This window comes from Eupeodes corollae, chromosome 1, assembly GCF_945859685.1.
Source record: "Eupeodes corollae chromosome 1, idEupCoro1.1, whole genome shotgun sequence".
Lineage (NCBI taxonomy): Eukaryota > Metazoa > Arthropoda > Insecta > Diptera > Syrphidae > Eupeodes > Eupeodes corollae.
The window spans coordinates 24,760,059-24,784,550 of NC_079147.1; the positions used below are offsets into that span (position 1 = coordinate 24,760,059).

Consider the following 24,492-nt stretch of genomic DNA (forward strand, 5'->3'; position numbering starts at 1 on the left):
TAAAATCAGCTTTTTTAACAAAACACGTAATACTACAAACTTTTTAACAGACGGGATAGGAAGTTATCAGTGTGGGTGGCATCCCAACCTCTTTTTATTTAAATAGAATTCAACAAATAAAGCTCAATTTTTGTATTCAAACAAGGATAGTGGTAGTTTTAATTTTAATTTCAAAACGAAGAATACAAATCATCAGATTTCATTTTCGTTAGATTTCACTTCACAGAAACAAAAAGCACAAAAGAGGCTTTTGAAGTTTTTGTTTTGCGACCCTAGACTTAATTATTTTGTTTTTAGAATACTACGAGAATAACAGTCCCGCACCTTAAGAATTAATAAAGTAAGCAAAGGTCTTTCAAAAAAGTTGTAGTTTTGTCAATTACTGCCTTCGTTAAGTAAGAGCTTGTACTCAATTGAAGGAGCTTCCTTATCCATGTGCCCTCTGTCTGTCTCAATTACCATCTTAAGACAGATCATCTGTTTTGTTTATACATAATTCAAACTTCAAAATTCTATACACCACCGCATGATTTTATTTGTTTTTAAATTAAAAAAAAAAACACATTCTTTAGATCCAATGTATCCAAGTTTTGAATACCACTCAAAAGCATTTCTCTTCAAAAAAACATCTTTTCGAATATATTTAAGCCAATTTTAATTACCATCAAAAATAAAAGACCGAAAGTATGAGAATAAGGCATAAGGTAAGGTAAGTTAAGTTAACTTAAGTTAAGTCATTGTACATATACGAGTGTATATCTAAAAGACACAACTTTTGTGAAGAACCCTTATGAAACATTCACCGCATCTATTGTTCTATATATGAGGTTCTGAGATTCTTAGAAAATCTACTCCCCGCCATCCATCAGTAAATATCATCATTAATTATTTTAAGACGATAATGGAAACAAAGTGCTTTTTGGGGGTAAAATGACATAATCCTCTCCACTTATGTCGAGGGTTTATTTTTAATATACATTATATACGTTTATTTATTTTTGTTGTGTGTGTCTTTTGCTATTTTAATGCCATTTGCAATATGGCTGATTTTCTTTAAGGAAAATTTCCTCCAGGGAAAAATGTTCGTAAGAGCTTTTTCAATATGAGCAAAAAATGGTCTTATCATGCGGTGTTTTAGGATCATTAAAATAAATTGACAAAATACATGTTGACCATGATGATGAGTAAACGTTATCGGACCATAAGAAAATAACCTCATCGACATCATTATCGAAAGGAAGAAAGTCAAACGAAGATATTTCCCTTTTCGCATATAAAAAAAAGAGTGAGTGTTGGACTCGGCCCGGGCGCCATTTTGGTCATAAAACCAGAAAAACCAACAAACTTGTATTTGATGATGGTTCGTACAGTACATGTTTGTTTGTTATCACCTGCTTAGACGAAGAAACAATAGAGTCAATAAAAACAAACTGAAACGTTCGTCGTTATCCTTTCTTATAAGATAATGGCTTTGCGCTGTATGAAGATTGCCAATTGGCAATTTTATCCATGGCTCTCAACCGCCTTCGTGTGTTTTTTTTTGTTCGTCTTTAAGGCTTAAATAATTGTCATTAACTCGCCCAAATGAAAAATTTTCCTCCTGATGTTTGTGGAGGAAGAAAAAGTAGATGTGGACTTCTCGTCCTTTTCGTCCTTGTCAACTCTGAAGGATTGTAGTCGTATACGAAAGAGAACTCCAAGAGAACATACATATTAGGTGCGGTGAATCCTTTTGGTTTTGTAGACTTTTTCCACTTAACAACACATTTTAGCAATTCACATCCGTTATTGCAATTAGTTCGTTTTTCTTCCGCCTCAAATGTGGAATGTCTACCTTTTTTTTTTTTAATTATGTATGTTTTCCAGACAAGGAGTTGTTAAAAACTTTGAATTGAGATGTTAAAAAAAAATAAAATGATGTCGATTTTGTCGTCGTCGTAGTCGTCCTTATTTAATGATTGTTGGTTTCTTTCTTTCTAAAACAACAAACTCTTTTTATAAATAGGTTTATGTGTGTTTATTTCCCCAAAGTTTAATTCAAACAATTTACCATTTCCTTTGTCGGTGGTTGTGATGGAGGGTGTTTTTTTTTTTAAACAAGCAGTAGGAGCAAGCAACAGTAGAAAATGGCAATTCTAATGTTCAAATATGATGGCAATTAAAAACACAAGTTTTCCTTCCTCGGAAAATAAAAGATAGGTTAGGTGCATAGTGTTTTATGAGAAAGTTTTTGTTTTGAAACGCCAGTCATGAGTATAGACAATCATTTGACCAAAAGTAACTGAAGGAAGGCAGTAGATTTAGGGCAACTTTAAGAATTCAAACATTGAAGACCATTTCCAAAAACTGGTAATTCAACGAAGAATTCGGAGACGTTCTTAAATTATTATTTATTATCAACATTGCAATCAGAATGTTATCACATTGTATTGTTTAAGGGTGGGTCAAAAATTATTGCCTTTTTGAACTTTTTTCTTTTCCTTTTTTGGGTAATTGAAACACAAACATGGGAGACTTACTAAAATCAACAGTTTCCAAAAATTCAGTATTTAATTGTCCTTCGCGTTCTGTGATTTTGACTGAACCTGACTTTTCTCGGGATATATTTGAAGGTTAGAGTGTATGCCATTAATCCACTACTAATCTTGAGTTAGAGCTAAGCAAACGAATTGTTATGGAAAAAAGCTCTAAGAAGAGCATGATCTGTGAGCTTGAAGCTGATGCTTATTTGAAGGACATCACATTCTGTACTTAGCTCCAAAAAATCTTATTTAGTGGTGCTTTATAATTTTTCAAGAAGTTATAAGAATCAATAGAAGATATCACATTTTTAATCAGGACTTCGAGTCAGTGTCCCCCTGAACAAGTTCAAAAATGGTTTAAAAAGTAGTAAATGGTATTTCAATTGTAAAAAGACGGCACTGACATTTCGTCATCGCTAGACAAGCAAAGTGACATAAGTCAAAATAATTTTTTTTCATTAAGTTCGCACCAAGCCTGAAAACTCTTAATTTAAATGGCAAAAATAATTGATTTTAGAATTAATATTCAAAACCATAAAAAATGTTTATAAAGCAAACCCTTATTGTTATGATTTCGACAAACAATCCCGGTTTTAAAATGAAAATAATATTTTGACTTATGTCACTTTGCTTTTCCAGAGACGACTTGTAATATTTTTTCTATTTTTGTTTTTAGTGAGTTTCTATGACAGATTTTTAGCTTAAAACTCACAATATTAACATTTGTATCTTATTTTTGAAAGACGCTTTACATTTTCTTACATATTTTTAATTAACACACGTTATTAAGTTTGAAGTTTTCCAATAGGGCCGGTTTGATTTTGACAGCTCGTGGTGGCCATGTTGTCTCTTTCGCTTTCTGTCAAAGTGTCTTCTTTTTAATCATTCTCTAAAAACATAGTCATAAAATCAAGTTCAAGCTTCGAGCACACGTGCAAAAAATAAAACTTTATTCTCAAAATGGGTGTTTTCTAGTAGGAACGATGTGCTCTTTTAAAGGGTTAGATGGTCGTCCTTCCAATCCGATTATTCAACGTGTGGTGGTGAATTTCAAGTCCACCGGCTCTGCCAGAACCTGTACGGCAAAGAAACCCTTCTCGGCATCGCTCACAAGAACTTGGCCTGTCGCAAACCACAACATGGTGAATTACAATATCCAATTGACCCAAGAGCTGAAACAAAGCGACCATACCCAGGGACGTGTGCTCGCTTTTTCGATTCTGGAGAAGTTGGACGTTGATCACAATTTTGGTCAAAAAACAGTCTTTAGCATTTTCGGATCAACGGGTTTTAGCAAAATTGACGGCATGGTTGTCTTGCACCGAGTCGACACGTAAAACGGCCATCAAGTTCGTGGTCTTTGACCTATTTAGACTTTATATTGTGGAGCTTTTCAGGTCCCAGGTCTATGTCAATATGGCGAAAACTGCTTTAGCCCTCGAAGACATCATAATAGATGCCATATCTACCAAATTCAGCCTGATTTTTGCACCAAAATTATAGACAACCCCTTCTGATCTGGCAGTTATCTACAAGACTTATATACGTCTAAAGCTTGAGTATTACTCCCATCTCTGGACTGGTGCTCCTGCAACTTACTTCAGCCTCTTGGATAGTATTGAACGTAGAACATTTAAATTGATAGATGATAATATCATCTTAAGTTCATTTACTTCGCTTGTCTGACCCTTTTTTCCGTTATTTTAACGGCTTATGCTCTAGTGAAATAGCCAGGTGCATTACTCCCCTTAAACAGTTCAACCGTAATAGTCACGCTTCTAGGAATGCTCATCAGTATACCCTCGAGCCCAACTTCGGCCCTACCGTCAAATACAGAGATTCGTTCTTAAGCCGTACTACGCGAATGTGGAATGCCTTAAAACACTGTCTTTCCTAGTCATTACAATATTCAGGAATTCAAAACCAATGTGCATTGACATCTCTTTTTAAACCCTCTCTCCTCTTCCTAGTGCTCACACTGTGCCTCTGCATATTAAGGGTAGTAATATCCCCTTGAGTGTGTGCTTATTATAAAAAAAAATCTTTCGAATTCGCGCGTAACTATTTCGTGATTTTAACTTGAGTCATACCCGTTTAAAAGTTGTGGTTAAATCCTGAAGAATTCTTCATTCCGTCGTTAGTACTGCAAAAAAAAAATACACTACTGTGCACAAAATTTGCAATTAAGACCTCTAAAATTTTTCATTAAGAAAATTGTTTAGAAAATTAAACAGCAAAATTCTTTCTTTAGTTTTCTAAACTTTTGTGATATTACGTTTAAATTGTTGCAAAATATGAACACTCTTCACTTAAACAAAAAATAAATAACTAAATACTTTAATAGTTGAAATTGCTGGTAAAAATGCTGTGCAAAACATTTGCTACTTTCAAATTTTTTTTTACTTCAAGGCAACGAAATGGTAATATTTAATTGCGTTCCCTTTATTTATCATAACTATTGTATACCATCTGGGCATTGAAGCTATAAAGTTATTAATAACCGTTTTTGGAATGTCATTCTACCGTCTCTGAATTCCAGCGAATAGGTCACTTTTGTGCTTAAAAATGTTGCTCCCAATTCTATTCTACACAATTTCACACAAGTTCCCTATTGGATTTGGGTTTGGGGATTGGGCTGGCTATTGTAAAACCTCAATCTTTTTTTTCTGTAGTACACTTTTTTGGCCAACTTATGTTTTGAATTATTGTCGTGTTGGAACGTCCATTTCCTAATGTTCATAAGGTAGCATTGTGATACAAAGGATGTCTACATAGTCTTCAGACTTCATTATGCCATTCACTTGTGAAATTGGCTCTATCCTTGGCCGGAGAAGCAGACCAAGACCAAACTTGAAACATGTCCATGTTTGACCGTCCTTTTAGTGTATTTTGAATTTAGCCTCTCACTTCTTGGCCTCATGATATGTTGTTTTCCACCTGATCCGTACATATTGATCTTTGACTTGTTAGAAAACAAGATCGTTTCCCATTTTTGGGTACTCGAATTGAGATAAGTTTTTGCAAAAGCCAAAATAAATAGCTCTTTTTTTTTTTTTTTTTTTTTTTTTTTTTTATTTATTCATAGTAGTACCCGTGGCATGATGGTTAGTGCGTTGGACTGTCATGCCAGAGGTCTTGGGTTCGATCCCTGCCTATGCCATCTAAAGTCTTTTCACGGGTAGGTACTGCCTCTTGCGAGGAATTGACAAATACTCCAAGAGTAACTTGTCATGAAAAAGTGCTTTCTCAAATTAGCCGTTCGGAACCGGCATTTAAACTGTAGGTCCCCTCCATTCCTGACAACATTACTCGCACACAGGAATGGTTGAGAGTTGTAAGTCACTAGGCCCTGGTTCTTCATGGACTGTTGCGCCACCCAATTTATTTTTTTTTTTTTTTTTATTCATAATCTGAGGACCACGCATTCCGGCATCTGATAGTTGATGGGTCAATGGGTAACATAAGTCCAATGTTTGCTTCCCTGGACGATGCCGTGCGGTTTCTTCGGAAGATTTTTCAATCATCTCTTGCTGTGGTGCTTCAAGGCCATTCTCTTTTATAATGGCATAAATCTTGAAGATATTTATTAAATATTCTACAATTAGTTGATTTTTGAATGGAATATTTCTTTGAAATTTCTTTTTGTGATGCTACTTTTTTGAAATCACTCAAAAATTTGGATTTTATATCCGATTAAAATTTGTTTCCCGCCATTTAAAAAATAATTTATCTTAAAGAAAAACTTTTTATCGATCAAATTCCCGGCTTAAACTAACTAAACAAACCAAGCTACACGTATAAACTTATCAACCTCAAAATGAATCAGAGAAATGGCCACCAGTTTCACCAGTTATTGGTACGATTGATATTGCATTTGTATCTCGATGGCTGTGTTCGTTGAGTAGCTGTGCATTTGGAATCATGCGTTTTCCATTGAGGAAAAAATCAAGCTGTTACTTTTGATATTATTTAGTTTTGTTAATGAAAATGGACTTACTAGGCTTATTTTGCAAGAGAAAACGATAGAAAAGATTATTAAGTTTTGCTATGTTTCCACAAAAGGTTTATATCAGTTTAGATTAAATAAATCTCACAAGAATATTTAAAAATGATTAAGTTTACCAGCACTTCCTAAAATGCAAATGGTGTTTCAATGTTTCTCATGAAGTGCAAGTGAGATAGTTTTATTTGTGTTAAAAAATGAAGAACTGCTCTGCTCAGTTCAGCACCATATAAGAATATGCTTCCTACTCCATATGCAATTTTTTTTAAATTCGATTCCAACAAAACTATATTTTTTTACACAAACATGCCAATAAAGGATCATAATGCATTATCTGTAAAGCCAACTACTCCACACAGGTTTGCCTTCACAAATTTTGACTCGATTCCGTTCGGGGAATCAAGCTCATTTTAACTCGATATAGGTATATAAAGAATTAAGGCGAGCTTTAAGCTCGCTTCAACACCACATGTTAATGTAGTAGTCTACGAACAAACTCCCTTCTTGAAGTTTTTATTTTATGCCAAAATGTTTGGTTAAAACTCTGAAATCAACTATCACCTTACACAGACGTATTTTCTTGATTTTAAATTCAACTACTAAAAATCAGCTTACCCGATTTTAAACCTGGTCTGAATTTCGCTAGTTTTTGTTTGGAATTTTTTGATAAATTATTCTGGAAAATATGCAATTGTATCAACTTTTAAATATAAAAACCAGACTACTGCGAATAATTTTTTGACAATTTCTCACTGTACTTTATATGGAATACCAAAAAAACACGGCTAATGTTTTCCACAGTTGAAATTATTAGTGTTTTAGTAAAAGCAGAGTATTTCAAGAATTTGCCGGAGACACACAAAAGTATAAAGCAATAAAAATAATTTCAATATGGACAACTTTTATGTATAAGAATGTTCGTTTTTTTTTTGATAGACGTTGATAGTTGCAAAAGTTTTGCACAGTACTGTATCTAAGGTTAAATCATAATTAGCCAAAATAAATCCTAATCTTCTGTCATTACAGTCCCAAATATACTCTTATATTCACACCAAAGGTTAAATTACCTAGATTACTTCATGAAGCCTTCTATCATTTATATTCTTCTATTAATTATTGTGATTAATCGAGTATCTATTAAACTATAAGGTTTGATTAATACACCTGGAAAAATACTCAGCACATTCAGAATTTAGAAACCCAAACCTATCATTAAAACCTTACATTTATAAATATTACCCAAATTAACAAAAATCATCGTCTCTAATGTTTTAGTTTCACGCAAATAGCAACTTTATCTACCTTATACCTAACCCATAAATATCTTGTTACTATAAAACAAAAGTAAGACAAAATCTATTAAGCCCCAACATTTCTACAGGAGCTCCAGTGTAGACTATAGACCACCATCATAGGCATATTTATTTTTATTTCAAAATTAATTGAACCATTTATCAACATCATCACCCCCCCACCCCTCCTCATCGTCTTTTAGTCACCTTTAGTAGATTTTATGTGTGTGTGTAGGTCGGTTAAAGTACATAAAAACAAAACTTTCCTAACTTCTAAAGCCCCCCCTTTAACTGGACCTAAGACTTGAATGCCAAAAGAAAAATTGAGCGAAATGATTAATATAACAACCCTGAACTGATTAAGCCCTATAAATCCCTCACATAATCTTTCTGTTACTTTACATCTCAATCGCAAGCTTATAAAGGCCAACTAAACAAAAATAAAACAAAATACAATACAAAAACAATATACACAATGTTAACAAAACAAAATCAAAAAAAAAAAAATATAAGAAGAATAAAAAAATAAAGAAAAAGAAGAAGAAAAAAGAAAGATTGATCCTTTGTTCTACGGTAGCAATTTAATGCCAACAACCCTGTCGTCCACATAAATACCGTTCGTTGTTCTTTATTACCCTTCCTTCAACTCAACCCCTCAAAACCATACTACGTAAAAGTTCAAATGAAATATTATGCCCAGAGATATGAGAGAAGAGTCTCAGGGGGGGGGGGGGGGGTGGTTCGAGATGTAGAGAGGTGCTCTTGGGGCATAAAAGATATATAGAAGAAAATATAGAAAATGTATAAAATGGGAAGCGATATAACAAGAAACAGTCGACAGCTCCTCCGACAGCTAATCAATAATTTCTCCACACGCAGTCGAATAAACCTCTTATAACAGAAAAAGATGATTTCTTCCAACTTCGAAGAATGAACAAAACGTTAAGACCGAAACGACCGACCGACTCTGCGACGATGAGACTTCTCAAGACGTCGCCGTTGTCGGTCGACGAAAACGATGAAGAAAATCCCAAGAAAGTTCGAAGGACGAAGGAGGACATTTTGTTTATTGTTTCTTTTTTCTTCTTCTTCTTCCATTTTTCATACATACGAGAATTTGTACATATAGTAAGTGAGAGAGAGTCATCTAACTAATCATAGAAAAGGGATTTCCAAACGCAGACGCCATAATTTCCAATAAAGAGCTTATGGCTCTTTTCACTGCCTTTCCATATAGCCTCATCGTTATTGTAGCTCTGTGTGTGTGTGTGTGTTCCTTGGCTATGAATACTTGAAACAATGGCAGAATACCGTTTTTTTGTTTCTTTTCTTTATATTTCATTTAAATCTTTCATTTTGCGCAATGCAACGCCGAACCATCCGAAGCAACCAACCTCAACCCTCAAACCACACTACCATCGTCGTCAGAGCCAACATCACCCCCTTTTTGAATTTTCCATTAGCCATATCTTTTCTTTTCACCCTTTTTTTTTTTGATTATTTTTCTTCGTTTATTCTTTCTGTGGAAAGTCGTCTTTTTTTTTCTTATTCTTGATTTCATTTATTTTGGTTCTTATTCTTCTTTTCTTCGTCTTGTGTTGTCTTGGTTTTTTTTATATTCTTTAAACGAGACTAATTGATGACTCGCAGACAGAATTAATCGATGAATATGCAACGGTAATTGCCTTAATTCTTTATAAGGATTTCTGTTTTCAACATCAACAGAGAGAGGGCGCTTCAGAGAGGAGCTGAGTATAGAAGGCATAAAAATAGAAGAACGACAGACTGACGGTTCTAATGAGACCTAAATTGCAAGGCGATAATGGATAATGTTCAGAGCTATAGATAATGCCTCTGATGAGTGTATGTTGCCTCCTTATTAATGCCTGTTAACCCCCGCCGTAGCTGAGCCGCGCCACGCCACACCGCCACCGCGCCACCCATAAAAATGCAACACACACAGAAGTTCCAACTTTCAAACGAGGTTAAGATTGAGATTGAGAGGAAATTTGTTGAACTATTAATTTGTGCTGAATGATTAATGAAATGAATAATCGAAAAATGGGATCGGGTCGAGAATTTGAGGATTTAGTTTTTAGCTGAGTCATATTTTCGTGTCCCCAAAAAGCTTGAGGAGCAAAAAGACATAAAACTCGCCTGGATGACAAACTGTGTGGCACAAAAAGATTCAACACTACCTATACACGAATCGAGAACAAGAAGACCAAACAAAAAAATTAAAAGACGAATTAATCGGGCAATTTGGGCTTAAGCGCCGCCGTATGTTGCCATCAGTCGTGTCTGTCCAGGGTGCCTGATGGTTGCCTGATGCTTTGCCTTGCCTTGCCGCTCCTTTATTTTAGTGTTTTGGGTGTTTTTGGTTGACTCAATTTTGGCAAAAAAGGGGATTAAGAATATTATCCCAATTATCATTAAGGTTAATGTTTAGCTGATCACTAATTTTGTGGTTAAGTTGTTAAACAAAATGGGTACCAACATTTTTATATATGAATCATCATCAAATGGGTCGAAAAAGCGTGACGGGCTATTGTTTTTTTTTGGTTATGGGAGAATTTCAATCTGAAGAGTTGAGGAAATGCCTTGGTGATGATTTTTTGTTTTCTGAGCTTTTTAAATTCGTGTTAATTTGTTAGAGATAAGACTTTGGAGCATTTTCTCAGAAAACAAACATCTTTAAGTATTGTAATTGGAATTTAAGGTGATTTTTCTTGGAAATAAAAAGTTTATGTCATGATTTGTTAAATCCGGGACGTGATGGTTAAGTTCATAGGACTTTCATGCTAAATGTCTCGGGTTCAATCCCTGCATGAGCCACTTAAAGTTTTTTCATAGGTGCTGGCTCTTACGAGGAACTGACAAGTCCTAAAAGAATAATTCTTGTCATGAAAAGTGCCCTTTCAATTAAACCTTGAGATTGGATTTGGAATTAAAACTTTAGGTCCCCTGCATGCTGGACATTACTAGCACACAAGAATGGTTGAGAGTTCATACTCACTAAGTCACACTAAGTTTATTTTTAGCAGCTGGGCTCCGTGGCGTTACCCTCAGGCATTATTTTAGAATACATGGGGCTAGCCTACAAAAGGATGTTATGCTGAGGCAATTTTAAAAGATAGCCATAATATGCTGTCGACGATTTTCTTTTAAGAGCTATTAAAGGTATTTATTATTATTTTAGTAAGATTTTAACCCTTTCCGCAGCACAAGCAGTGGAAGCTTACAAAAGATAGCAAAATCCTCTGTTTTATAACATTCTTTACTGGCCCTTCGTTCGTAATAGTTAAAGCGTGATGTAATATAGCCTATTGCCTTCTTAAATAAATGTGCTATCTAAGACTGAAAGGATTTTTGAAATCGGACAAGTAGTTCCCGAGGTAAATGGGTTCAAACAAGCAAACAAACAAACAATTTCATTCAACTCATCTCTTAAAAGCTCTTGGACAACATCTAATTCTTGACATATAGTCGGATCAACATTTTATTGCTACATTAGTTGAAATAGCTGATTCATACAATTTCTCCAGTCCTTTTCTCATTTCCTTTGTTGAAAATTCTTAAACGTAGACAAATTTGAACCTTGACCGAAAATCGTTAATACAAAATAGAACAAATCCCCCATTTTTAATCATTCATTATAAGTAGCCTGTTCAAGCGTGTTGTTAATTAGTGAATAGAGTTCCTCAATAAATAAGCTAACTTAAACTGAAAGAATTTTTCAAATCGGACTAGTCGCTCCTGAGATACGAACATTCAAACAAGCAAACAAACAAACAATTTCATTCAACTCATCTCTTAAAAGCTCTTGGACAACATCTAATTCTTGACAAAAAATAGTCTGATCAATATTTTATTGCTAAATTAGTTGAAATAGTTGATTCATACAATTTCTCCAGTCCTTTTCTCATTTCCTTTCTTGAAAATTCTTAAACGAAGACTAATTTGGACCTCAACCGAAAATCGTTAATACAAAATAGAACAAATCTCCGATTTTGAATCGTTTTCCTTAAGAGGTCTGCTCTTATAAGTCTAAGCGTGATGTTAAATAGTGAATAGTGTTCCTCAATAAATAAGCTATCTTAAACTGAAAGAATTTTTCGAATGGGACTAGTAGTTCCTGAAATTGGAGCAAAGCAAACAAACTTTCCAGTTTTTTTAAATTAGTTTGAATTATGAAGTGATTTTTAAAAGCTCTTGAACATGTCACCATACAAATTCTCTAATATTTACAATTTTACCGAAACTTACAAACAGTCCTTATTTTCGGTGTTAGCAATTTTTAAACGTGAACAAATTTTGGACGTTGACAAGAAAATCGTCCAAATTAACACCATACAAATATCAAAGGAGTAAGCGAATAAAAAGAAGAACCCTAAACACTAACTAAGATATAATTTATGGAACCTTAGGCCGATTGATTTAAAAAAAATAAGAAAATTGATGACCATGGTTTTAAATCTTCACATCAATAATTTGTCTCAAAATCTCAAATTTGCCAGCCGAAAGTTGCTTTAAGGCGGCTTTAGTTTTTCGAACTTCAACTGCTTTATTTTCGGATTTAATTTTAACAATTTGAATGCATTTTTTAAGCTTGTATCGTTTTAATTTAATAATGGCGTCATTTTTACTTGTCAAGTGATGTAAGCTTCAAAAGTGACAGCTGTCAAATGGGGGACTTTTTGATTAGCCAGTTTATATTTCTAAGATTTCGGAGAATTTTCTTTGATGAAATATCAAGAGAATTCACTGTTCATTCTCACCTTTAGTTAGCTTTGCTTTATTTTCATCTTTTTTGAATTGTGCGATAGAGAATTCTTCAGAAATCGAATCATGAAAAATCGATTCTAAAATGTCTGAAAGCAAAAGGAAAAATGTTGTTCATATTTTTGAGAAAACGGAAATCTTTGACAGCTTTAAAATTTACAGCTGTCAAATAGAGAACTATTTAGAAGGCCAGTTTATATTTTTATGGTTTCTGATAATGTTTTCATTGACAGACTAGGGAATGGGATTGACATACTAGGAAAATAAAATACAAATAGAATTCACTCATCCTTCATCCTTTTGGAATTGTGCAGTAAGAAATTTTTGAAAAAATCGAACCGTTCAAATTCTGTTATCTGATTTTTGACAAAAAAGTGATAAATGTTGTTTATATTTCTCAAAAAACGAACTTTAATACGATTTAAAAGACTTTCTAAGATTTGAGACTTCTTATTGCAAAATCCTCCTTTCAAAGTGACAGCTGTCAAGTAGCGAACAATTCAATAAGAAACCTTTTATTGGAAAACTCTTCCCTTAAACTGCTGTCAAATAGCTAACTATTCACTATGAAGTTCCTCATTGCAGAACCCTTCTTATTAATAAATTGGGTGGCGCAACAGTCCGTTGTGAACCAAGGCCTAGTGACTTACAACTCTCAACCATTCATCTGTGTGAGTTCTGTTGTCAGGAATGGAAAGGACCTACAATTTTAGGCCGAATCCGAACGACTTATTTAATAAAGCACTTTTTTATGACAAGAATATTACTCTTGAAGGATTTGTTAATTCCTCGCAAGAGGCAGTACCCGCGAAAATTGATTTTTTTAAATTAAGGTGGCACAGGCAGGGATTGAACCCAAGTCCAAAGCACTAACCGTCATGCCACGAGTACTACGAACCCTTCTTATTGAAAGCTTTTAAAGTGACAGCTGTCAAAAAGCGAACTATTCAACAAGAAACCTCTTATTGGACAACTCTTCCCTTCAACTGATGCCAAATAGCGAACTATGCTATTATTGGAAAATCATTTTTATTGATAGCCTTAAAAGTGACAGCTGTCAAAAAGAGAACTTTTCAATACGAAACCTCTTATTGAAAAACTCTTCCCTTAAACTACTGTCCATTAGCAAACTATTCGGTATGAAATTTATCATTGTAAAACCCTTCTTATTGATAGCTTTAAAAGTGACAGCTGTCAAATTGCGTACTATTCAATAAGAAATCTTTTATTGGAAATTTTTTTCCTTTGATAACTTTAAAAGTGTCAACTGTCAAATAGCGAACTACTTAATATGAATTTCTCTTAAAGATGTCAATAAGAAATAGTTTTCCTTCTTTTTACGAGTAAAAGCCTTAAAAGTGACAGCTGTCAAATAGCGATTAAAAGAAAATGAATCCTCTCATTTAAAAAGGACTTCATTATATAATGATCTCGTTTTTCGGTTTTAAAAATCTTCTCATAACACAATTTGTATTTCCCAAGAACTCCTTTTAACCCCTACTTACACTATTGCTTCTTTTTAAAATAAATAAATATTAAAAACTCATTTAAAAACTTATTTATGCTTTGATGGTTTTGAATATTTCATAGTTTTTAATTTGTATTTACCCACCTGTCTACAAACATCTACAAACAAAAATTAACACAATGAGAAATTCCATAAAATATACTCATACAATGTATCATTCCATAAATAATATAAATAAAATTGAGTTAATGCACGCTTCTTGTCGCCTCCTCTTGATTTATGTTCATAATTTTAACAAAAGAATTTAATGAAATTAAAAACAAATCATATATGTGTACATAAATCTATTTTACTGCTTTTTGTTGTAGGTTGGTTGGTTTAATTAGTAAAAAACAAAATAATAATAAGCTCTTCATATTTTTCTCTATTAACAAATGTATTAAAAGAGCATAAAGTAAATAACGTCTTCTTGAAGTTTATTGCTTTTTAATGCAAAAGAGTATTAAGATCTTTGCTTCTACAATACATAACATACAGGCCATAACTTACAAGCTTGCAAATTAATTTAACACCAATAAATTCTAATTAAAGAGCTTAACGTGTGATAATTAAAATACCAAAATCTTACTATACACAAATGTAAAATATGATTAATGGTGTTAATATAATTTTAATTATAATTTCGTTGCGATGTTTTTGCTTTCCTTGCATCAGTAGACACAGGTACTGGTTTTTCCTCAAAAGAAATAGAAGCAAACCTCAAGTTCACTTATGAAGGAGGTTAAAATTATTTGAACATGGCAAAAAGAAATTAAAAAAAGAACAGAAAAAAGGAAAGTGTGATAAAGCTTTATGAAAGATGCTGCACCTCTTAAAAATATCCGTCGGCACAGGTAACCATTTCTTAAGGTATTAAAGATATTTTACTTCAACGAAATCACGTAAAAACCAGAAAATTGAAAATAAAAGAAAATGTGAACGTAACTTTATTTTTGCAAATGGCGTCAAATGTCATTTTGATTTAACATTTACCCCCTTTACACAATGATTCATTTGATTTTTACCAAAGCTGCAGCTACACTATTGTCTAAACGTGTCGATAATGATGCTTGTATTAAGTTTGATAAGAGCTCAAAGTTCAATTTAATCCGATTTTTGTTGAAAACGCTGCATTTATGCGTCAAAAGATGCAAAATTCATTCGACTATTTCTTTTCGTATAAGTCCGAATCTGCATTTCCCTTGCATTGTGTTTCTTCTTTTATATTCTTCTGTATTTTAAGGTCTAGTAGTACCCGTGGCATGATGGTTAGTGCGTTGGACTGTCATGCCAGAGGTCTTGGGTTCGATCCCTGCCTATGCCATCTAAAGTCTTTTCACTGGTACTGCCTCTTGCGAGGAATTGACAAATTCTCCAAGAGTAACTCTTGTCTTGAAAAAGTGCTTTCTCAAATTAGCCGTTCGGATTCGGCATATAAACTGTAGGTCCCCTCCATTCCTGACAACATTACTCGCACACAGGAATGGTTGAGAGTTGTAAGTCACTAGGCCCTGGTTCTCAAAGGACTGTTGCGCCACCCAATTTATTTTTTTTATTTATTTTAAGGTCTTAAATCCAATTGAAATTCTGGCTGTCTGTCTGAACAAAATCAAAACTAAGCCGCAGCAATGTAAGCTCATTTTTGACATTTCCATAGCTTTCAAAATATTGAGTAAAAATGTTGAATTCCATCGGAACTTAAACTTATTTCTGGCTTTTCCATAGCTGTCAATATGAACACAACATCAACTTATTTTTGACATTTCCATAACTGTCAAAATATCGAGTAAAAATTTCAATTTGACATTTGGATAGCTGTCAATATGAACACAATGTCAACTCATTTTTGAGATTTCCGCAGCTTTCAAAATATTAAATAAAGATTTACATGAAGTCATTTCTGACATTTCCATAGCTGTAAAAATATTGAATAAAGACAAATTCAATTCGAAAATAACGTCAATTAATTTTTGACTATTGTTTTATAGTTTGTTTAAAATCCATTCAACGTCATTTTAACGATGAGAAAGAGTTTGAGAGTTTGGAAGTTATTTCGGAACTTCTTCGGGGATAGTAGCTGATGAAAACGTTAATATTTCTGTATGAAGTTTGATAAGAGCTTAAAGTTCATTTTAATAAGATTTGTATTGTTTTTGAAAAATGTATTGTTGATATACATATATGACAGCAATTACGGTTTTAAATCAAATTGAATCAGACAGTGACTGTCTGAACATAATGAAAACGAATCTGCAATAGCAACGTCAACTTATTTTGGACATTTCTACAGCTGTCAAATGTTGAGAATAGATTTTTAATTCGATCACAACGTCAACTAATTTCTGACGTTTCCAAAGCTGTCAATATGAAAAGAACTACAACTCATTTTTGACATATCCAAAGCTACCAAAATATTTAACAAGAAAAAATTGAATTCGGAGCTAACGTCAAGTCATTTTTGACATTTCTATAGCTGTCAAAATATTGAGTACAAATTTTAATTCAATCACAACGTCAACGCATTTTTGACATTTGAAAAGCTGTCAATATGAACGCTATGTCAACTAATTTCTGAAATGTCCACTACTAATAACGTCAAGTCATTTTTGACATTTCCATAGCTGTCAAAATATTGAATAAAGACAAATTCAATTCGAAAACAACGTCAATTATTTTTTAGCGATTCTTTATAATTTGTTTGTTTGACTTTCTTATGAATTGACTTTTGGTCGAATTGGTGTAGATGCTCTTTGTTTAAAATTCCAATATCTGTCACTTTCTCTTCTTGACGTTTCTTTTTTGAAGTAAAATAGGAGTCCATATCCAATTAACCCACTACTATGGTCCAGAAAACAATCAAAACTTCAGTAAAGATGCTTTTTCCAGACTTTAGTCTTGGTATATGAAAAAAAGAAGAAAATCAAAGCAGTGTTCATTGGCCACAGGTCGAATAAACTGTCAAAAACCGAAACGACCCCATTGGAAAGCTCTTCTTTAAAAGGCCGTTATCTCTTGTAGTTGTGCTAATTCATGTGTAAAGAAACAGACCCTTCTTAGACGAAATCCAATTTATTGATAGCCAAAATTACAGATGATGAATAATAAATTAGAAATGTGTCTGCGTAGCTACTGGCCAGATAAATGAATTGACATTTTCTAAATTAACATTTATCCAATTAAATGAAAATAAACCTCATCTGATATACTAATTTTAACTTTGTTTCAAGAAAGAAAATAAGGGTTGTCACCATGATTCATCATCATCATCAGGAGTTTTGGAACGTCTTTTATTTTGGTGTAAGGGAGTTTGTTGTCGTGTATCAAATGTATCTTAAATAAAAATAAATGCAAATTCGATACATTTTTTGAAGAAGAAACAGTAGAAAATAAGTTAGACGTGGTTCTTCGGTGAATAAATTTTCTAAACCAGATGTTGTTTTTTAAGCTAATTTTGTCTTACGATTTGCTTTGGTTTTTGGTTATAATTATTTATTGATGGTTTAATCGGAAATAAGAGTTTAAGGGTCGTTTTCAGAGTATTCCACCACTTACCGGAATAATAACAAGTCATTCTTTCAATATTGACTTACTTTTGGTGAAGTTACTAGGGTTTGCTTTAAGTAAAAATTAATTGTTAATTAGAGACATCTCGGACTGAACTATAAAATGTTGCTGTTATAGTACCGATACCATACAAAATTGACATATTGAACATATTGCAAATATCGACCATATTGACCATAGCGAATATATTGGTCATATATTGACCACTTCAATCATCTAAACCATATTTACCATATAAACTATATTGACCATATTGACTATATTGACTATATTGACTATATTGACTATATTGACTATATTGACTATATTGACTATATTGACTATATTTACTATATTGACTATATTGACTATATTGACTGTATTGACCATATTGAACATATTGAAAATATTGAACATATTGAATAAATTAACATATTGAACGTATTGACCCTATTGGGCATATTGAACTTATTGAACACCTAGAACATCTAGAACATATTGAACATATTGAACATATTGAACATATTGAATATATTGAACATATTGAACACATTGAACATATCGACCATACTGACCATATTGCTCATACTAACCATATTGACGATATTAATCGTATTGACCATATTGACCACATCATTGATTAAATTGAAATACATTTCTTTATTTTGCAAATGCAAATTTACTGTACAATTTTTATTTCTTAAATAAGATACATATGTCTATTGCAACAATAAATAAATTAAATAAAAACGAAGATACAATTTGAATCATTGCTAAAATGGCGCCCAGGACGAAACATTAAAGCATTTATTTATTATTAATCCGTGAAAATAAACGTCGTAGTTGTGTGTTTTGTCTCATATAAAATATTCATATTGTTACACTAAACATTATTATTAAAAAGAAACAATGTGAAACTTTTATAAAATGGCGCCCGGGCTGAAATCAATAATTTTTTTTTGTAAATCAGGAGTAACAGGGGGTTCCTGTGTTTTGTCTCATATGAAACATATCCTATTGTTATGGCAAAAAAAAACTAATAATGAAGGTAAAGTTTTAAACTTTTCAAAAATGGCGCCCGGGTTAAAACCAATACATTTTTTTCGTTTAATGAAGAGTAACTCCCTGATCGTGTGTTTTGTCTCATATGAAAAATATGTACTTATGATATACAGAATTTATATCTTTGCATAAAGCAAATTAAAAACAAAAATGGTACAACATGACTTTTTTTTCTAAAATGGCGCCCAAACTAAAGCACTGCACTTTTTTTGTAAATGTGATTTTTCTCATTTAAAATATATGTATATATTTTTGCGTTAATAGAATTGAATAAAAAAGTACAATTTGAAGACTCTCTCTGCGGCGCGCCGGATCTGGACATTTTTTTTATATTTTATATAAAGTTACACAACGTTCATGTGTTTTGTCCCAAATAAAATATATAAATATTTGTTATTAAAAAAAATACATACCATTGATTCGATAACAAAAAATAGTAAAAAATAAACAATTTTAAACTTTCATAAAATGGCGCCCGGCTTAGAACCAATACATTTTTCTTTTTATAAGAGTATCTTCCTGTTCTTGTGTTTTATCCAATTTCAAAAATATGAATCTATGATACACAATATTTATATCGTTAAATTAAACAAATAAAAAAATACAATGTGATTTTTTTTCTAAAATGGCGCCCGAGCTAAAACACTACACTTTTTTTTTTTAGAGTGTAAAGAGTAACACCTTGTCCGTGTGATTTGTCTTATGTAAAATAAATTAACATTTTTGCATTAAAAAAGTTTCAAAAAATGTACACTTTGATAATTTCTAAAAGTGGCGCCCGAGCTAAAACCCTAAAAACTTGTTTTCTATGAAAACTTACACCATTCCCATAGGTTTTGTGTCATATAAAATATGTTTATTGTTACAATAAAGAAATTAAATAAAAAAAAACACAATTTGAAATATGTATAAATAAAAAAATGGCGCCCGGGCTGTAGCCGCCTAACCTTTAATTTCATGAAGAGTAACCTCCAGTTCGTTTGCAACTCCGATTCAAACAAAAATTTTAGCGTTAATCAAATTAAATAAAAAAGGTACAATTCGAAAATTTTCTTAAGTGGCGCCCGGGCTTGAACCAATACATTTCTTTTAAATGAAGAGTAACCCCCTGTTCATGTGTTTTGTCTCATATGAAAAATATGTACCTATGATATACAGTATTTATATCTTTACATTAAACAAATGAAAAACAAAAATGGTACAACATGACTTTTTTTCTAAAATGGCACCCGAGCTAAAACACTGCACTTTTTTTGTAAAAAGTTACACCTTGTTCGTGTCATTTGTATCATTCAAAATATGTATTTTTTAAGAAAGGTTAAAAAAATGTAGGAAAAAAAGGTACAATTTGAAAATGTTCTTAACTGGCGCCCAGGCTGGAACCAATACATTTTTCATATTTTATATAAAGTAACATCAAGTTCATGTGTTTTGTTTCTTAAAGAATATATAAACATTTTTGGAGTACAAAAATTAAATAAAAAATGGAGAATTTGTTAATTTTTTTTAAGTGGCGCCCGGGCTAGAATTCTAAACACTTGTTTTCTATGAAGAGTAACACTATATCCATTGGTTTTGTCTCATATTAAATATGTTTATTGTTGCAATAAAGAAATTAAATACAAACAAAACACAATTTTAAATATAAATGCAAAATGGCGCCCGGGCTGTAACCTCGTAACCTTTAATTTCATGAAGAATAACACCAAGTTCGGGTGCAACTCAGATAAATAATATATTCAAACATTAATTTTACTAACTATCATCCATGATTTAACTCAACACTTTCTCAAGGATTCTTCATGATACACATATTCTCCTTTTAGTGATATCCTTTTTGATGTACAATCAACTTGAATCGATTTTCATGACACTGACTGGGTTAAGTATTCTGAATTAATTGAATTTATCCAGCTATGCATAATTCATAAAGCTTACCGCCATCATATTAAAATTCCCCTTCTTCGTGACTCTCCCCATCTCTTTATGCGTCAAATCGACTTGATGCATTAACTCTCATTATCCATCAGTTTATTTATAAAAATAGAAGAATGCAAAAAAATTATATTTTTAATTAGAACGTCCTATTTTTAATGTATAGATACATCATAAATACATATTTATGTATTTCGCTTGCAGTGAGTGCAGCGGTATTGCAAGTCGTGCGTCGCTCGGTCGGTCGATTCATTCATTTTCCCATTCATACTCTCTCGTATAATCGTCATCGTCATCAACATCATCATCTCGAAGGCAGTGTAAAATTCTTGTGTTCTAAATAAATGAAATCGCAGAAGAACCATTCAAACGAATTAATTAAAATGCGCTCATTGCCAAGGGAGGACTTGTTTTTTTTTTTCGTTTCATCTCGTGTTGTTTTATTAATTGTTTTTGCCATTTTCATCTCTTTATACCTTAAGCTTCTTCTTATTTATGTGAAGTGAATTCTTATAGTGATTTTATTTTTCTTCTATTTTTATAGTCCCACTGGAGCAACGTTACGTTCACAGGTGCAAATACAGGATTACTTATTGTCACCTGGCACCTGCAAATGTGGTCTTCCATGCCCATTGCGGCCGGAGTTCTTTTTCGATTTTAATTCTCAGGTGAGTGTCTTTGTTTTGTTTTTCTTTTATTTATAAAGTCTGTTTTTAATTGTATGACCCTATGTTCATGTAATGTCGATATCTAAGTGAATTCAATTAAAATGAGAAAAGGGTCGAAGTGTAGGTATAGTGAGCAGGTAAGTGCGGTAGCTTATACAAGTTTTAGAGTATCTATAAATCTACACTGCACATACGACAAGTAAGAGTGTAGCACAGGGTGGTTCAAAAGTGATTTCCAAATTTGTTTTTATTAAGAATTTGTTAGAGTACTGCGAGTTTTTTCAGCTCAAGGAAGATCAACTTCGGTCCATTTTTGTGGCTCTTTCGATTAACGTCATCAAGTGATTATTATTATTTAGTGTTTTCTTAGAATCCTTAAAAAAATAAGAAATAAAAACATAAAAGTTATGATTTTTACAAACTTTGATAAATCTTTTGACCCACCCTGTGTATAGTGTTTATTGTGAATGTGAGAAGGAAATGAGCAAATTAATTTGCAAATACGCTTTCCACTTTAATTGTCAAATGAAATTATGTTAAGAAAAACCTTTGGCTTGATTCAGTTGCATATATAAATGGGTATAAATTTATATAAAGGTATACAAAAACGAATTAAAATAACAAAAAAAAAAAAAAAAGAGGGACGAATCAGGGACATTCATTGTACAAAGGTGTGTTTTGTCTGATGGTGCTATAGTGGTGCTCCATGGACATGAACATGGATAGAGGGATGGATATACAAACCAGACGAAGATGCATCGTGACAGATTTTCATTCGACCAGCAGCAGCAGGAGCAGAAGTAGCACCGCGTATATGTTTGTACTAATTACACTGCTGTCAATTAAAATGTTAAACTTAATTATCCCTATGGACAGAAGTATTTCATCAGAAACAGGAACAAACTGAAACTGAACGAAAAGGCGGTATCAGAAAAGGTTGAGGGTTTAGGGTGAGGAATATTCGAGTTATAAGCACGTTCTACGTGCAGGTACTAAAGAACCTATATAATACATATACCTTCCTTTTTATCTATAGAAAGATAATACAATTCTATAGGTATATAAAAGGCTTTGAGATAATTACATTGTATTGTTTTTATTTTTGTATTTCATTTTGTATGCATGTCATTGGCAGAAACAGGATATTTGAGGTTGGCGTAACAGTGTGGTGGGCAGGGGAAGTAGTTTTAAATACAAATGAAAGGGAATACCTTACAAATTTGATTAAAGTTACTATTATTTCCTTCACATTTAAATCACTGCTCAAATCACTGTTTTAATCACTGTTAAAATGTCTGTTTTAATCACTGTTTAAATAACTGTTACGATCACTGTTCGAATCACTACTTATTCTAGTCCTAGGGCTCCAATTTCTCTAGCTGATTCGAGATAGATTTCTATATACTCGGTGACTTATAACAAAAGTTATACCAATTTTCAGTGTTGTGGCTTTATTTCTCGCTTAAGCATGATTTAATTCACTTTAAGGAAGTTAAATAAGGACAAATTAATATTTTTATCAAAATTTAATGTTAAGTAAAAACTTTTTGCCTTATTTGTCAATGACAAGCTATATGACACCTTCGTTCCATTCAAATGGAATTAAATTCCTTTTTCAGGTGTGCTGTTCTTTTTGAACACATTTTGTAAAAATACCTTCCAAGTGACTAGATTAAAATAGAGTCGGTAAAAATTGAATAGTTATTTGGAATATGGAAAAAGACATAATACCACTCTGTGTTTAGTTTAGTTTCTTGCAGTGAAAGAAAACCAAATATTTGTTTTCAAGCAGGGTCCTTATTTTATACAAAATACAATTTAACTGGCATTGGACTTTATTAAAGTAGTCATTTGCTGTTTCAATTTTTGAATCAAATACTCGTCATTGGATGTTATATCTGTGAGCTTTGATAATAAGCGTTTTCATTTTCACAAAACCCCTGACATAACACTCGTCCATGTTCTTTCGATATCGTTTATATAATCAAACCCTAACACCAAACGCTAAGACTCTGTTTCTTCCTTTTTTCCTTAACTTGACTTATAGTAAATAGCAGTGATATCTGCTTTGCAATAGTTTCAGCTAAAATTAACTGATTCCATGATATTTTGTAAATAGCAGTGATATTTGCTGTGCAATAGTTGTTATCTTTAAATAATTTGAGCTAATAAGTCCATTTAATTACACCTGAAAATGTTGTGGACTTCAGAAATAGCAGCGATATCTTTAGCTTAAGATAATTAGAAGTAATAAGTCCACTATGAACTTCAAACCCACTCCGGTGACCCATAATAACACCTAAAATGTTATTGGATGTTTAAGCTTGGAGAGCATTTATTATAAACTTGAGAAACTATAAACTCAGGAAACTACTGTAAGTAAGAAGTAAAAAGCATTGTCCAACACATTCTTGCAATATAACATAATTGTTTCGCTTATTAACTGTTACTTGTTTGGATTCGTCCACATACCAAACAATTTATAACTGTTTTTATGAGTAACAAGTCCAATTTGAATTTAAAAGTTCTCTCTGGCGACTCGAATTCTACATACAATTCACCATATCAGAGTTCTGTTTCTAGCCTGAATGCAGGTTAACATGACCTTTTTTTATATTTAGTTCACTTTAGTGGCCCAAAATTCCACATTAAATGCTTACTCTTCCGGTAGATCCATTGTGGCCTTATGACCAATTTATTTTTTTTAATTCCCTATTTTCTCAAAAAAAATTTTGAAATGTATCCAGATTAAAATAGAGGACCTATAGTCCACTTTGTTGCAATATGGGGAAACTACGTCCATTGTGTTGTTATTGCTTGGTTCAAAATTCCATTTACCAATGGACTTATGACTTACATTTGGTGGGTTATAAGACTGTTGTGAAGTTATGATCAATGTGATGGACAAATATTCCACATTTAATGCTCGCTCTTCTGGTAGATCCATTGTGGCCTTATGACCCATTGTCTTCAATTCAAATTTCTTTTAAATTCCCTATTTTCTCAAAACAAAACTATTGAAATTTATCCATTTTGGACCTATAGTCTTCCTTCTTGCAATATTGGGAAACAATTTCCATTGTGTTGTTATTGCTTGGATCAAAATTCCATTGACCAATAGACTCATGACTTACAGTTGGTGGCTTATAAGACTGATGGGAAGTTATAGATCACTGTG

General features: G+C 32.5%; 1 protein-coding gene across 5 annotated transcripts in view; it reads left to right on the forward strand.

The window, feature by feature from the left end:
* Positions 1–24,492, forward strand: part of LOC129938670 (putative uncharacterized protein DDB_G0271606) — a 435,371-nt gene that overhangs the window by 98,467 nt on the left and 312,412 nt on the right. For all 5 annotated transcript variants that reach the window (XM_056046346.1, XM_056046350.1, XM_056046348.1 and 2 more), the window contains exon 3: positions 21,191–21,314. In XM_056046346.1, the coding sequence (XP_055902321.1) occupies positions 21,191–21,314 (124 nt within the window). The remainder of the gene's footprint in view (positions 1–21,190; positions 21,315–24,492) is intronic.